The 15,761-nt window shown below is 53.1% G+C and overlaps 2 protein-coding genes across 2 annotated transcripts; one reads left to right on the top strand and one right to left on the bottom strand.

Moving 5' to 3' along the window:
• Window positions 1-1,045: 1,045 nt before the first annotated feature.
• On the bottom strand, window positions 1,046-8,123 carry LOC105810565 (pollen-specific leucine-rich repeat extensin-like protein 1). Its single transcript, XM_012644581.1, is given in 8 exon segments — window positions 1,046-1,147; window positions 6,010-6,050; window positions 6,053-6,137; window positions 6,140-6,241; window positions 6,243-6,323; window positions 6,483-6,575; window positions 6,992-7,190; window positions 8,032-8,123. Coding segments are annotated over 8 exon segments (795 nt in total).
• Window positions 7,945-15,460, top strand: LOC105810583 (potassium voltage-gated channel subfamily D member 3). Its single transcript, XM_012644607.1, has 2 exons — window positions 7,945-8,351; window positions 14,250-15,460. The coding sequence occupies exon 2, from the start codon at window positions 14,322-14,324 to the stop codon at window positions 15,429-15,431; it is 1,110 nt and encodes a 369-aa protein (XP_012500061.1). The 5' UTR covers window positions 7,945-8,351; window positions 14,250-14,321; the 3' UTR covers window positions 15,432-15,460.
• The last annotated feature ends 301 nt before the right edge of the window (window positions 15,461-15,761 follow it).

The raw sequence follows: 15,761 nt of genomic DNA, 5'->3' as shown, positions 1-15,761 counted from the left end.
CCAGACCTCTTAAGAAAAAAGGCACTTGAGTATGAGTATCATAGATGCACCATGTTGGAAGGGGCCTTGGTGATCATAAGCTATGTCTGTTTACCAAGAGGAGGTTGGCGCATAAAATTGGTGCCCAAATTCCCTTATTACAACACTTTGCAAAAGGTGGAAACTTGATTTTCTAGCTGTAGGGTTCAGAAACAGCTCATCTTGTTGCTTATAATTGCATCAATAGGACCAGCTTTATGAGAGCACAGGACTCCGTGGAGTCAGGAAGAGCCTCCTTAGCCCCCCCAAACTTTCCCCATTACGCTGATGAATGTCTGAAGCCCCATCTACTCTATTTCACTGCCTTGCCTTAAGGCATAGTCTGTTGAAATGGGAATACCGTATGTCTGGATGAGATAGTCACACATTAGTTTAAATAATTTTATCAGTTCTTGCTGAATGAGAGAAACGGGCACCTGAAGCGCATGGCTGACAAATAGGGTTCCACAGAATGGAGAGAGGAACCAATGTGAAAAGCGCGTAGGGACAAGCTTCTCTGATTTCACACATTTCCTAAGGTCCAGTATGAACAATAATCACATGGAAAGAACTCAGGTGACCTGCCTAAACTTCTTCACAAACAAGCACTGTTTATAAAGCTGTGCCTAAGATTTAAAAGAGTTAGTTTCAGACATGTGTAGATTCAGTTGCAATATTATAACAGCCAACATTTTTATTTGTCATTTCCATGAGATATGTATGCTTTATCTAACTCAATCCTCACAAAGCCTATGAGTCGATGTCATCACTGTAACCCATTTTGCAGGCTAGGGAACTGAATACCAGAGAAGTAAAGTGGCTTGCCCAAAGTCACACAGTTGGTAAATGGCAGAGCCAAGACGTGAAGCCAGTTCTGCCCAGAGCCCGTGTTCACAGCACTAAGCCTCCACTGTCCCAGATTTGCTGATGTGGTTTTCGTACATTTTATACTTAAAGGTCTTGGCATCTCCTTGAGCCATGCTAGGGATTTTGGCGAATGGGTTTTTGACAGGCCTCCATACTGGTTTTATGGTAAACAGTCACTGCTGCAGGCAACCAGAGACATTTCCAACTGACGATACCCTGGCTGTGCCCACAGAGGTGATATTCTGGGTATGTGATTGACATTCTGCCAGAAAGGAAAAAAAAGAGTTCCCTGAAAACCAATCTGGTTCAAGAGAAGACGACTGGCCAGGTCTCTGCAGGCAGCATTGACTGAGGCTCACTTTGTAGATCCAGAAAGCTTTTCCTTCCCTCCCCACTGGAAGAGGAGGGCTTTGGGGCTCTTTTCATCTAGGACCAGCCAAAAATCAAACACCCTCGTCTTTTCTCTCTGTCCTCATGCTAGTGCTTAAGATCAATCAGATAGGACTTGGAGACTGACCGATTGACAAATTTATCGCATATTTTCAGTTACATACAATCAAGAGAGTCATGGGAATGAAGGTGGAAATAAATTCATAATGCAAATGTACTGAGCATCTGCAAGGTGCCAGGCACTGAGCTAGGGTTCAGAAATAGCTAAGACAATGGTCCTTGCTTTAAACAGCTTAAAGAGAGGGATATTACCATGCAGACAGTTGAGACCGAACAGGTCATAAGAGCCATATTTGAGTTATGCAGGAAGGACTGGGGAAGCCCAAAGTGGGAAAGGTTAGTTCATCCTGGGGTATGGGGGAGGACTTTACCAATACTTCTTCTGTGACCTTTGTACTGGGTATTTAAGGTTTAAGGCTGAGTAGAAGTTTGCTAGGAAGACAAAAGAAATAGGAAGTGGTAGAGGGCATTTCTGGAAGAGGGTACAGCATATACAAAGGCATGAAGATGTGAAAGGACGAGATTTTTGTCAGGTAATGGAGAAAAGGTCTATGTGTTAGAAAGAAAGGAGTGAGTGAGTGAGTGAGTGGAAGAAGGTAGGGCCAGAAAGGAAGTGAGGGAGGTGAAATGATCAGAACAGGGTATTTCGAGGAAACGACTGACTGCAGAAGGCTGAAGGAGGGTGGTGAGAGGAAGCATCGAGGTGCCTGTGCACAAAGATGGAGATGCATGGTGGACAGTCACGGGGTCAGGGAGAGCTCAGGAAGAAATTGTAAGCATATGAGTGAACCTGAAACCCTGGGCTTGCACAAACTCTCCAGGGAAAAGGGCAGATAGAAAGGAGCCAGCAGCGGAAAACAAAGGTCAGTGCACCTAAGAGCTCTATCCCCAGCTTTCACCTACCCTTCTCCAAATTTTCTAGCAAGAAACTAAACAAACAGTTAGGATTTTTTTTTCCTCCCAGTACCTGACTCCCCTTCTCATACCTACTTTCCTCCTTTCCTTCCTTCCTCTTCCTTCCCTGGCCTCTACCTCTAAGAGAGGTCTTGATAAGCAGAAAACCCTCCACCAGAGCTATGCCTCCCCTAGGATCTGCCTCGGGTGGAGCAGGGGCCAGGCTGGCGTAAGGTCCACTGGAAGGGCTGACTGTCAGAGATGCACTGGAGCCCAGCAACTGTGATGGCTTCTCATTTGCCATAACTGGCCGGAGCGTATTGACTAATGAGATGCCCCTGCCACCGCTGGCCTCCCAAATGGAGTTAGGGCTGGAGGAAGTGAGGGTTCTCCACCATCAGGAAGGGACTAGAAGCATCTGATGGCTGTGAGCATTCAGCCATCAGGGCCACCAGCACATCCTGGCCTGGCCAAGCTGGACATCCTAGGCCAATACCCAGCAGGCAGCCCCCTGGCTTTCTAGGGTGAGGGCAAAACTCCTCAGCATTTATATCATCTCCACCTACCTCACCTTGGAAAACTAGAGAACGCCAGACACCACCAACTCCTCAGGCCAACTTCACCCTGAAGAAAACTCAGAGGGCACGTCCCAAACCGAGACACACTAAGCCTCTACCTCACATTCAACCCTACGGAGGCCAAACACAGGAGAGGCCAAGAGAGCCAGATCAAGAGTGACCTCTTAGGATAGACCCTCCATCTGACTGAGGAGGCCACTCTACTCTCAGAAGAGAGAAAAGCCAGCATCCTGGGAGAGTGGCAGAGGGAGAGTTCGGGGCTTCCCCCTAGCTATGCAGCCTCACATCCCTCTGGAGCGCCCCTCTCTACCAGCTACCTTCAGTCTTCCTGTCTATAAAATGGTGGTAATATGAGCAGTGCAGGGGCACCGAAGATCTAGCAAGGAGCCCAGCATATGGCGACTCCTCCACTTTAGGCTGATATGCTAAGCCTGATGCAATCCAAAGACTTGCAATGTTGCTTTGGGTCCCTGGACAGCCCTCCTCTTCTCAGTCCCTCAGAACTCCCCTTCCTGTTGGCAGCCTCCTGGGTCCCCATCTCCTCCCCTTCTGCGCTCATGAACTGAGGTGAAATGAACTCTGTCGGCAACTGAGGACATGCTCGCATGCCCGGCTGTGGGAATAAGGATGGGAGGCAACGGCAGGATTGAAGTAAGAGGACCCCAAACCCCAGGGGAGACTCGAGGAGAATGAGAAGCCACCCCTCCTGAGTCCCTCACTGGAGTTGCACTTTCCTAAAGCGTTGCAGGATGTCATTGGGTAGATAAGGGTGGCTGGGGCCATGTGGAGAGGGAGGGTCCTGGGGACTTATTTCTCCAACATGAAATTGGCCCCCAGAAAATGCCCCATGGGCTTTGACGTGGTTGAGCCCTTCCTCACCCCCATCCCTACAATCCTCTGCTATTCCTTCACCAGAAGCATCTTTTCTGGGGCTTAGGGAATTAGCTATCTCAACAAGGTGAACTCGACCCATTGTGGGCTGTGGCCTGGCATTTTTATTATCACGTGCGTGGATGTGTCTGTGACTATGTGTAGTGTGTGTGTACGATCCAGCAGATCCAGTACAATCCAGTACGATCTATCTTCCTCCTCAGGCAGATTTCTTTGCACTTCCTGAGCGCACCACTCATACCTTGAACAACAAAAACAACCAACAATTACATTGTCTTTTCCATGTTCTAGGCACTTTTCTAAACACTTCATCTGTGATAGTTCATTTGGTCTTCACAGTAGATAGTATTATTTATTGCCATTTTAGAGATGAGGAAGTCACCGCACAGAGAAGCTAAGTCCCTTCCCCAAGGTCACCCAGCTAGTTAACAGCAAAGGTAGGTTCAAGCCCAGGCAGTCTGATCTCAAAGTCTGTGCCTTTTACCTCCAAGGCACATAGCACCCTGAATGTAGAAAGCCTGCCACTCTCAGAGGAACAGCCCCAGCCCCCAAATTCCTGCCCGGGTATGGGGCAGATTAGGACAGCTATAAGCAGTGAGGGTGGGAGTGACCTTTAAGGACACTCTGAGGCACTGCTTCAAAGAATGAGCCTGAGCAGAGCAGCCCTGGGAAACAGCCACGCAGACACACCAGCCCGGCATGTCAGCGAAGAGGCGGCTGACTTTGAGCCGGGCTGCCTCTTACCCTCACAGTCCACACGGTGACAAGCTCCGCAAATAGCGGCCGGAGCCACGGGTCTAAAGAAGAATCCTCGTGTGTGCACAGCTTGGAAAGGACACACACACAGAAAGAATAGTCATCTATAGGAGCACTGTCTTTAAATAGAAAAGACAGCCTGAAACACACCCTGAGCTCGCGGGTGCTCACACACACAGACACACACGGCCAGGGCAGCGGAGTGACTGAACAGATGCCTCGCCTGTGCTGGTGGCAAGGGGAGGAAATCTAGTGCCCTGGCAGCTCCTGACTTTCAGTTCCTATTTAAAATGTCTGAATTGGGAGCATCGACAAGCTCCCAAATTAGCTTTTTAAATAGAAGCTGAGAGTTAAAGGAAAAGCGGCCGTGTCATGGGGGAAAAGCAAGTGAAAATCCCGGCCAGGCCGGGCCGGAGGCAGAGAGGGGGAAGGGGAGCACAGGCAGTGCTGGGAAGATGCACTGGAGGGCTGGGGGTGCCGCTGGGGGGGACGGCACTCCTGGGCAGCGGCTCCTCCAGCTGCCAGAGCTGAGGGACCTCCTTCCTCCCCATCACTTGCTCTCTCCTATTTTTCCAGGTCACCTGGTTGTAGGAAGGGCTGGTAAACAGGAACCACACTGGCCTGGACTAGAAACCGAAGTCTTTCATACTTTCCTCTGGATCTTCAAGACAGAAAGGAGAGAATGGTCTGCAGCTACTTCACTTCGGCAATGAGCTATGAGCCTGGGAGGAACGAGTGGGGGGAAGGGGAGTGTCCGAACCAGTGTCCTGTCTTCAAACAGGACTTACAAAGCCTAGGAGGTCACAATTGTCCCAATAGTTGACCTCTCCAGGGAAGAAACGATGTCCCCAGCTAACTGTCCCCCAAAGCCTCCAAGCTTCGAGGCAGACCCAGACCCTGAGCTGCCCTCAAGATGCAAAACAACGGTGGGAATGTACCGGAGTTCAAACCTGGGCAGAAATAAAATACTGCGTTTTAACTCTTCTTAGTTGAACATGGGCTGGAGGACAGAAGGAAAGTGCCCCTCCTGAGACCACACCACCCAGGCTCCCAGGGCTCAGAGCGGTTGAGGTGTGCAGTAGTGAGAAAATTAGCTCTTCCCCAGAGGGAAGAGAAGAGGGAGGTGGGAGCAGTGCCAGGGCCTTCCCTGAATTCTTCCCCTGTCTGCCAGGGAGTGGCAGTGTTGTTAATCATTATTACTGTATGCAAATCTCGGGACTCCTGGCAAATGCTAATGAAGCCCACGCCCACCTCTTGAAGGGCCAATTGTGCACCTTTCAGACGGACACTCTGAAGGGGGCTTTGGGGAGAGTGCGAGAGTGAGTGAATGCGGGGCTCTAAGCTGCCAGGGTCCCTCCTACAAGGGCTCTGACCACAATTTACCAAGCCCCACCCTTGGATCTGGAACAGGGCTAGGGGTTCTCACAAGCCAGAAGCCCGGTTCTGGACTCAGAGAGGTCCTTTTCCAGCCCCGGATCTAGAACAGCCCTTTCAAGCACACCCTCGCGGTCACCGCACACTTTGCATTTCTCTAGGTCTCTGTCGCGGCACGCACCTCTCCACCCCCAGAATTGTGATCGCTCAAGCCAAGCGTTCGCGTCCCTGCCGAGGCACGGAGCTGCCTCTCCTCCCAAGTGCCAGGCCACGATCCGGGATTCCAAGCACAGAGGCTGGAGACACCACACCGGGAAAGCCGGAGCCGCCGGTCCGCCCAGCGGCGGGGACTGCGCCCTCCGCGCACCGCGGCCCTGAGGGTGGGAATCCAGGCCGGATACCCGGTCTGTGGGCACATGCGGACCTCCCACTCCTCATCCCAGGCAGGCGAGGCACAGGGCAGTGGGGACTGGGCCGGCTCCAGGAGGAAGGGGACTGGTTCGGGTGTGAGAGCTCACGCTCCCTAATCCAGACTCGGTTCTGGGTACTCGGAACATGTGGCGGGACAGGAGGGCGAATCCTGACCTTCCAAGGGTGCTCTTACGTAGGCTAAGGGCAGTACGTCGCCCTGAGACCTCTCCAGCCTCGGCACACCGAGCTAAGAGCCTGGGGCGAGCCAGGAAGCTTGCGCGGCGGCGGCGGGCTCCACTTTCCGAGGCGGCCGGGCTTGGCGTCAAGCCGGTGCTGCTGCCGTGTGGACAGTCGGTAAGAAAGAGACACCCAGTTAGGTGCACACACTCCGCGCGCGCACACGCCGGCGCTCCCCGCCACCTCTGCTCGGGTCCCCAGCCACATACGCCCCCGAACTCACGCTCACGCCGTACTCTCCGCTCCTCCCCTAACCCCAAGCCAAGCTCACCTTGCCACGCTCCCCCGTGCCCACCCTCGCCAGCACAGGCGCTCACACCCGCGTCGGTACACTCCGCCACCTCCAGGCACACCCTAGGATTCCTCCACTCGCCGGGGAGACGCACTAGCTCTGCCTCGTCTCCCCACCCCCGCTCACGCGCGCGCCCCTATACACACACAGACAGACACACGCACACTCGCACACACACCCTCGCGCGGAGTCACTCCCCCTCGCACGCCCTCGCCCTGGGCACCCTCCCGCGGCGAGACTCCGGGTCCTCCTCCTCGCTCGCTCCGCTGCCTGGAGACTCGGAGCTCTCCGGCCGGGCCTGGGGCCGCTCGGCCCGCGGGGATCGGTAGGGAGCCGAGGGCGCAGCCTCGCCGCCTCCCCCGGACTCTCCGCTCCGCTCCGCCCGCGCCGCGCCCCCACAGCCACCCCCTCGGGAGAGGGACCTCGGGAGAGGCAGCCCGTGGCCGGCCGGGCTCCGGTCCGCACGGCGCCGGCAGCGGCGGGGGCAGGGAGCGAGCGAGGGAGCCCGCGAGCCCGCGAGCGGAGCGGCGAGGCGGGGAGGGACGCGCTGCCGAGCCGGGGCTGGAGCAGCGGCGGTGGCGGCGGCGGCGGCGGCGGCAGCGGCGGGGGAGGGAGGGCCCCACGGACGGACGGACGCACGAACCGACCGAGCGAGGGAGGGAGCGAGCGAGACTTCGCTGGCGAGGAGGAGCCGCGCAAGCGGCGGCTGCTGGGCGCTTCCCCGCGCTGCTGGGCGCTCGGCGCCTCCGCGGCCCCCGGCTCCCGGCCGCAGCTTCCTCGCGCGCGCGGGGCGCGGGGCGCGGGGCCCGGGCTTGCTTCGCCGAAGGTAAGAGGGACGCGACCGAGCCTTCTGGAGCCAGGAAGTGCGAGGAGCGCTGCTCCCACGCCTGTTGCTCCGGCTGCCCACGCGGCACCCTCCCACTCCCGCGCCCGGGTGGGTGGGCGCTGGGGCGCCGGAAAGATTGGGGGTGGGGCGCGTGCCGCGGGGAGCAGGCAGCCGGCCTGGGGGCGTCGGCTCCCTCGGGCTGTGGAGCCACCTCCGGACAGCGAGGCGCTGTGAGGTTTGGGGGTGGGGTGTGAACCTCTGCCCTCTTTCCATTGGCCTGCCTTCCCTCGGCGGGTGCCCGAGGCAGGTGGCGAAGGCTTGCCCGGTCCCCGCTCTTTGTGAGGGGAGAAGGAGAGAAATGGCTGAGAGTGGAAACCAGGAGCGGTTTGGGGCGCTTCGCAAAGTTCTCCAGCCCCGCAAGCTGGCGATGTGCCTACCAAAGGCTGGGGACCCGTACGTCTGGTCCTGCCCGACGCTGCTTCCACCCCGCGAGCTCTGGGAAAGGTCTCTGCGTGACATCGAGGGCCATCGCGGCCCTGGGGAGGGGAGTTCAGAAAGACTCACTTTGCGAGGTGTTTACACTGGGGGTGGGGGTGGAGGGGCTGGGCGAAGTTACCTGGAATCAACTAAATTCCTGTGCTTGCTTAGTGTTGACATTTGAATCAGGTCCAAGATGTTCTGCTTTTAGCCCGGGCAGCCCTGATATATTAGCAACAGGCAGAGGTTCCAGACCTGGAATTCTTACAGCAAGGAAAAGGTTCCGTGCATTTAGGAGAGAGTGTCTGAACTTTCTCGGGGTCCTAAGCACAGTGTGATCTGCTTGTAAGGCCAGGCGTGCGTTGCTGTATTTTGCATGAATGTACGTGATGGTTAAATTTATGCCTTGTTTACCGTTACTTCGAGGGAGACTGGATGTTCAATGTCTGTAGAAAGGGCTCCTGGGCGTGCACCAATTCAATACAAAGCATGTGTACATTTCCCCATGTGGACATGTTGGCACACAGAAGGGAATTGATGTGTTTGCTTTTCCTTGTCGCTACTTGAATGCAACAAAATGCAAGTACACAAGGGACCCCCAGAGGAAGAAAGATTAGTAGCTTGTTCCCTTTTGCTGTTGAGGAGGCTGGAGAAAAAAAGAGTTCAGGAAAGTGCCCTGGCCAGCCTAGGAGTGGCACTGTCGGAGAAGAGGATCAGTGTGTACATTCCAGGCCTGTGCCCCAAGGATCCCCAGCTTGGTTCACCCTGTCAATTTTATGCTGACCTACCCAAGTCTTGTGGGTACAGGAGAAACCCCCTGGCTCATGGACACTTTCTCCTGTCCCCAGACTGGCCCTATTCTGGGCTAATGGATGTGATGTAAGATTGTGGAAAGTAAGTTTCCAGAGGCTCCCCACTGAGGTCATTGAAGGGCAGACTGGTGACATGATATTTTTGCTACCTTATGCCTATCCTCAACTAGGTGCCGAACCCCAGGACAGGCTATCTGGTCACTCTGCCCACTTTTGGCTCTCCGCCTCCAAAACAGAAGCTGCTTAATGGGGCAGCTGACTTTTTAGAGCAGGGGAAAACATATTTCCCTTTTTCAGGATTTTCTACCTTTTTCATTTTCAGAGCTCACCTGTTTCAAATCTCTTTTCCTGCCTTCCCCCCACATCTTTCCCACTGTCAAACCTTTCTGCCAAAAACAAAAATAGCTTCAGATTTTTCATTCGTAAGGCGTCCACGTCCTAGTAAAACCTTGGCATTTGAGGCATGTGCAGTGCCATTGGCTGGAAATGGGGCCGCACTGTTGTGCCTGTTGCAAGAATTCATACCCAGGCTGGCTCCGGGAGGTGAGCGCCGTGGTATGAGCCGTGGAGAAGTCCTACTTGAGCCAGATCATACCCGCAGAGTTGTGTGTCAGGTATGGCCAATATGGCCTTGGGCATGGTATCTGGTGGGACACTTGTCCTTCCCTTCCAAACCCCCCCCCACACACACACACACAAAGTAGCAATGGGGTAATTACTCCTTTTTTGGTACGTTTTACCAGGGGACAGGTTCTGAGCCTCTGGAGACAGCCTGGTGTTTGCCTGGCCTTCTTTAGGAAGATTGTCCTGGATTAGGAATGGGGTAAAGGTTTGGCTGTGGGACCAGAGACTTTTATGATAGATAGGGAGGGGTTGTTTTTTCCTTCCCCTGAGCTCTCAAGTATTCGTCTGAAAGCAGTTCGTAAAATACTCATTCATGGCCCTTGGAGGATAGGAGATTGGTGTGGGGTGGAGAGGGTAGCATGATAGGGCTCCACTTAGCAGGGGCAGGTATGTGGCATTAAGGGTTAGGAGTCAGGGTGGAGCAGCACTTGGAGAATGGAAGGGTAAGGGCGATATCCTCTCAGGGGGCAGAGCTGAGAGTCTGGCCAAGCAGGGTTCCACAGGGTACTTCCTGATTTGGTGGTCTTTTACTCTTTGCCACTTGGACCCCTCAATGTCTCGCCTCTCTGAGCTCCATTCTGGGATAAAGCAGGGATGTTAAAAGTCAGAAGTCCAGGTCCCTGAGTCTGGGAGCCTGGTCCCCTTTACTCTCCAGGAGGGTAGCCAGGGGCTCTATGGATGGTCTACACCTTGGATTGCCTTGGGTTCCAAGTGACACAGGTTGTGTGCCCTGTTCTGGGCACTATTCTTATCAGGAATTCCCAGAACTCCGTTTGCTAAGATGAGGCTCAGGCTAACTCCACCCCCACAGCAACAAGCCCAAATGCTCTGCTTCCCTCTTTGCATAGGCGAGTGTCATGAAGAGGTCTCAGTGAGACTTGAGCTACAGCCTTGATGTCCTGGATCTAGCAGAATCAGGGATTATTTGAGCCAAAGGGTCCCTTGTCACATTCTTTTCCAATTCTCTCATTTTACAGATGAAAACTCTGAGGCCCAGAGAGTGACAGTGGCTTGCTTTCACAAATTCGAGATAGAACTGAAACTGGAATGCAAGGCCTCATGAGCCCTTGCTCTTTGCTGCCTGGGGAAAGAGGGAAGCGGGTGGGAGGAGTCTCTGCATCCTGCTATTTCCTGTAGGGAACATCAGTATTTGGCTACACCTGTATCAGGAAAGTCATTTGGCAGTGAGCTGATTGATAGTCTATTTGAAAATCGTCAGCTCCCATGGAATTAGCCACTTTGAAGGCAACTTTCTGAATCTCAGTCTCCTACCTGTAATCTGTGGCAGAAATGACTACATCACAGAATTTTTGTGGGAATATGTTAAATGTTGTGTGTAAAAGTGCCTAGGACAGTTCCCAGAGCATTGTCAGCGCTCAGTAAATGTTAACTAAGTCTGAATTGGAATAATCTATGACCAGGGTTTAAATTGTGGGCTTGCTTCTCAAACATCCCTTGTCCCTTAGAAAACCTAGTTAAGTGTATGCTGAAGAGCTACAAAGTCTCCTAGTCCTAAAGAAAGTATAGTTAGGTATAAGGATAAATTTCTTGAAGAAAGATATAAAATGCAGGACAGATATAAAATGTGTTCTCGAACCTTCTGTCAGTGGCTGGTGGATTACCCACTGCTGTGGATGAACCATCTTCATTCTTTCCTCAGCTCTCTCCGTTCCTATAATAAAGAGCTCATCAGACTTGTGCTGTTTTTCTATTCTCTGAGTGGTGATGCTTATGGGAAATGTCATTGTCATTCCTGTCGTCTTCAGTAGCAACTGAACCAACCTCCCTTTATTAGGGAGCAGAGGGACCTATGAAAATTCCCCTTAGCATGCATATGGGGAAATTGAGGCAGAGATTGATTCCTTGAGAAAATTTGACTGAGGGTACATTGGGTCAGAGGCAGACACTTGAACTGGATTCTTTTGATTCAGATCTGTCTTCAGAATTTACTGTTTGGAGAGAGAACACCTACCCTTAACGACCCGTGACATACATTAGCAAGGCGTGGAGTAAAATTGATGGAATGCAAATAGTGTCTATAAAACCAGGGTTCTCGGCTTGAGTACCTACCGATGCAGTGCACTGCGCTACCTCCTGGGTTGTGATATAAAAGTTGAGGCATCATGGCCTTTCTCCTTAAAGACCTTAGTGTGGGATAGGGAAATCGGGAGAGAGGGTATACTCTCGAACTCTACATGGAGACTGCTTGGGTTTAAATTGCTCTGCCTGCTTATTACATCCTTTAGATAATTCTTATAACTTCGTATGCTTCATCTTTCTTTTGTAGGCAAAACAAGGCCTACAGTGGCAACTACCCTATGGGGTTGCTGGTGGGATCGATTGAGACGTTCCATGTAAGCATGTGGCACTGTGCCTGGCACACAGTCAGCACTCTGCAAACTGCCTCAGGTGGAGTCCCTGTTCTGCACTTTTGGGTTGTCAGACTGCTACATTTCAGTAAGCTTTAGCTTTCCTTATCTGTGGAATGGGAGACACAGTAGATTCTTCTTCCTGGGGTTGCTGTGAGGATTAAATAAGATAATCCCTGGGAGACAGTCTAATGTCATGTGTAGAGTCAATGCTCAATTATTGTCAGCCATTATTACTAATAAGACATGTATAAAGTATCTGTAATCCTGGCCGGGGGGTGATAGGTGCTAGAGAGGAGGGGTAAACAAAGTCCTGAGAGCCCAAAGGAAGGAGAGAATCTCATAGTGGGGAGAGGAGTAGGCATCACAGAGAATGATGAATGGTAGGATCCTAATAGGAGCAGTGGAGGTGACAGATATTCCCATCAGCAGGAGGAGTGGTCCAGAGACAGATCTCCCCAGTGTCTGTCCATGAGCCAGGCTTGCTAGGATGGGTGTTTTGGCCATTGGGCTGGAATTTGAAGCCAGAATCTATTGTAGAAATGCTGGAATAATAGGCCAAGGAGTTTGTACTTTATTTTGTAGGCTGTGGGGTAAAACACAATCAGAATCTTGCTTTAGGGAGATTGCTCTGAACACAATGGATTTCAGGGGAACAGGAGAAAGGAGGTGACAGTGAGAGTGACTTTGGGCCTTCGTGAGAACAGTAAGAGCTACGGTCTCGTTATTTGGCAACTCTTTGGAGAAAGATGGTCAAAGTGACAGGCCTGCAGTTAGGGATACCATGAGCAAAAGGTGAAAAGCAGCTTTTTGCAAGGAGGTAGGTCCTTTTTAAACTTGTCCAGTTGTGGAGGCATCCAAGTAGAAAAGTCCAGTGACAGCTCAGGAGTGAGAGGAGGTAGAGATCTGAAAAACCTAGAAGAGGTGGAAGTCAGGAGAAGGCGAAGCAGCTTTGCAGACAGAGATGAAGATCAAATCCCACTACGAGTCTTTGGGTAACAAAAAATATATATATTCCAAGACTCACCTCTGCCTTGTTTATTTAAACATAGAGTCAAAACAACTGAATCCCAGAGGGTCTAAATAATTCTGAGCTAGGATTCGTTCTGTGTGATCAGTTTAGGATTAGTGGAGATGAATGTGCCAACCCCAAGCAATTTCCCGTTGCCGTTACGTGTGTTTCTGTGTCACCACATGCCTTCCCACAGATGGTACACATTTGGGGACTGCAGAGTCATTTCACTATCATCTTTAAAAAGCCAGATTTGGGAAGGTAAATCTGTTTCCCAAAGCCAAATATAATTCCCCATGTCACTGTTCCCTCCATCCAGGCAGGTGATGGGGAAGTGTGTACACAGTGTGGTTCAGAGAGGTGCGGGTGAAGGGACAAGGTGTCCCAGCTCTGGAAAGATATCTGAGGGTGGAGTGGGGGCCAGGTGAGAGAGGCTGGCATGGGAAGGAGTATTGTTATATAACCCGAGGGAGAAACAGAGGGTGGGCAGATGGAGACAGGAGGCAAGGAATCTAGGGATGGCAGTGAGCGTGGATCAGCTTCCTCTGGGGGGGGGGGCCACCCTTTGGAGGCCGGTTGACCCGGGATTCCAGGCGGCCCTTGGGGGGTTGGGGGGGGCCTTTGTTGGGCTTTCCACCTTTTCGTTCTTGGCCTTGGGGGTTGCATTTGGCCTTTGGTTTGTTAGGGCGGAGTGGGGGCCAAGTGTCCCACAGAGTACCTCTCCACCAAGGACAGCCTTCTCTGTGGGAGCTGGGGAGAAAGCTTGACCAAGCCCTGGGCCTACTGTGGTCACCTGCCATCTCAGAGAATCTTCTAGACATGGGCAGCCCCAGCCTCCTCCTCACCAGGGAGGAGTAGAAAGAATGTGTGCACCTGATCTCCTTCATCTACGCCCCATTCCTGATTCCCCTGGTGGGTGAAGAATGAAATAAAAATTAGCATGTTTATCCCACTTTTAAATTCGTTTAATGAGAACTCATTTACCCTCTCCCAATTTAAATTCATAATAACGCCATAACCTTTCAAAGCTGATTATTACCTGCGTCTTCCCAGATCTTCCCGCTAGAGAGGCCTTCCCTCCAAATGCTCCTGAGCCCTCCTGGAACTTGACAGTTTGTCAGGCAGTCAGAAACATCTGGTGATCTCACCCAGCTGCACTGCCCTGTGCTAGGTGCTCTCTCTACCTGGGGAGGACGGGAAAGCACCAGGTCCCTTCTCTGTGGTGGTGATTTCGGCTTCATTCGTTTGCTTTGGAGAGTTTTGCCGTTTCACGCATCAATGACCCTTCCCTGTGTCCCATTTCCTACCTGTGAATCAGTATGGGCTCACGCGTTTCTCTGCTCTCCCCTCCCGTTTCCCAGGGGTCGCTGAACTAACTCCAAGCTGGTGTGCAAAGTGTCCGCGCAGCTGCCGGCCCAGGAGCTGGAGTGGCCATGGCGGCCGGAGTTGCAGCCTGGCTGCCCTTTGCCCGGGCCGCGGCCATCGGGTGGATGCCGGTGGCCAACTGCCCCATGCCCCTAGCCCCGGCCGACAAGAACAAGCGGCAGGATGAACTGATCGTCCTCAACGTGAGCGGGCGGAGGTTCCAGACCTGGAGGACCACGCTGGAGCGCTACCCGGACACGCTGCTGGGCAGCACGGAGAAGGAGTTCTTCTTCAACGAGGACACCAAGGAGTACTTCTTCGACCGCGACCCGGAGGTGTTCCGCTGCGTGCTCAACTTCTACCGCACGGGAAAGCTGCACTACCCGCGCTACGAGTGCATCTCCGCCTACGACGACGAGCTGGCTTTCTACGGCATCCTCCCCGAGATCATCGGCGACTGCTGTTACGAGGAGTACAAAGACCGCAAGAGGGAGAACGCTGAGCGGCTCATGGACGACAACGACTCGGAGAACAACCAGGAGTCCATGCCCTCGCTCAGCTTCCGCCAGACCATGTGGCGGGCCTTCGAGAACCCGCACACCAGCACCATGGCTCTGGTCTTCTACTACGTGACTGGCTTCTTCATTGCCGTCTCGGTCATCACCAACGTGGTGGAGACGGTGCCGTGCGGCACGGTGCCGGGGAGCAAGGAGCTGCCGTGCGGGGAGCGCTACTCGGTGGCCTTCTTTTGCCTGGACACCGCCTGCGTCATGATCTTCACGGTGGAGTACCTGCTGCGGCTCTTCGCCGCGCCCAGCCGCTACCGCTTCATCCGCAGCGTGATGAGCATCATCGACGTGGTGGCCATCATGCCCTACTACATCGGCCTGGTCATGACCGACAACGAGGACGTGTCCGGGGCCTTTGTCACGCTCCGCGTCTTCCGCGTCTTCAGGATCTTCAAGTTCTCCCGCCACTCCCAGGGCTTGCGGATCCTGGGCTACACACTGAAGAGCTGTGCCTCTGAACTGGGCTTTCTCCTCTTCTCCCTCACCATGGCCATCATCATCTTTGCCACTGTGATGTTTTATGCTGAGAAGGGCTCCTCGGCCAGCAAGTTCACGAGCATCCCTGCCTCTTTTTGGTACACCATTGTCACCATGACCACACTGGGGTAAGTCAGCGCTCGTGGACAAGACGAGGGCAGAGGTTGGATGGCCCGGGAAGCTTTGGGTGTTGTCAGGACTGGGGACAGGAGGAAGGAGGCCTGTCACCCGGGTTGTGGAAGCAGGGGAAGTTGCAGCATCTGAAGGGGAAAGCGCTCCTGAGTGTTCTGTTTGGGGGTGGTAGCTTGCTCAGAACTGAGTTTTCTTTTTGAGGTGGGGCATGTATTTTATACAACTGGGAAAAATTAAGTCACCGCTTCTTTTTTCAGCCTTACATTGTGTGTGTGTGTGATGCCTCAGGGTGGGGAGATGGCTGCATTCTTTTATGTGTCTGTGCATATA

The sequence above is a fragment of the Propithecus coquereli genome, unplaced genomic scaffold (assembly GCF_000956105.1).
Source record: "Propithecus coquereli isolate 6110/MARCELLA unplaced genomic scaffold, Pcoq_1.0 Scaffold215, whole genome shotgun sequence".
Taxonomy (NCBI): domain Eukaryota; kingdom Metazoa; phylum Chordata; class Mammalia; order Primates; family Indriidae; genus Propithecus; species Propithecus coquereli.
Note: the sequence above shows the minus strand (reverse complement) of the source record. Positions and strands in the feature narration are given on the sequence as shown.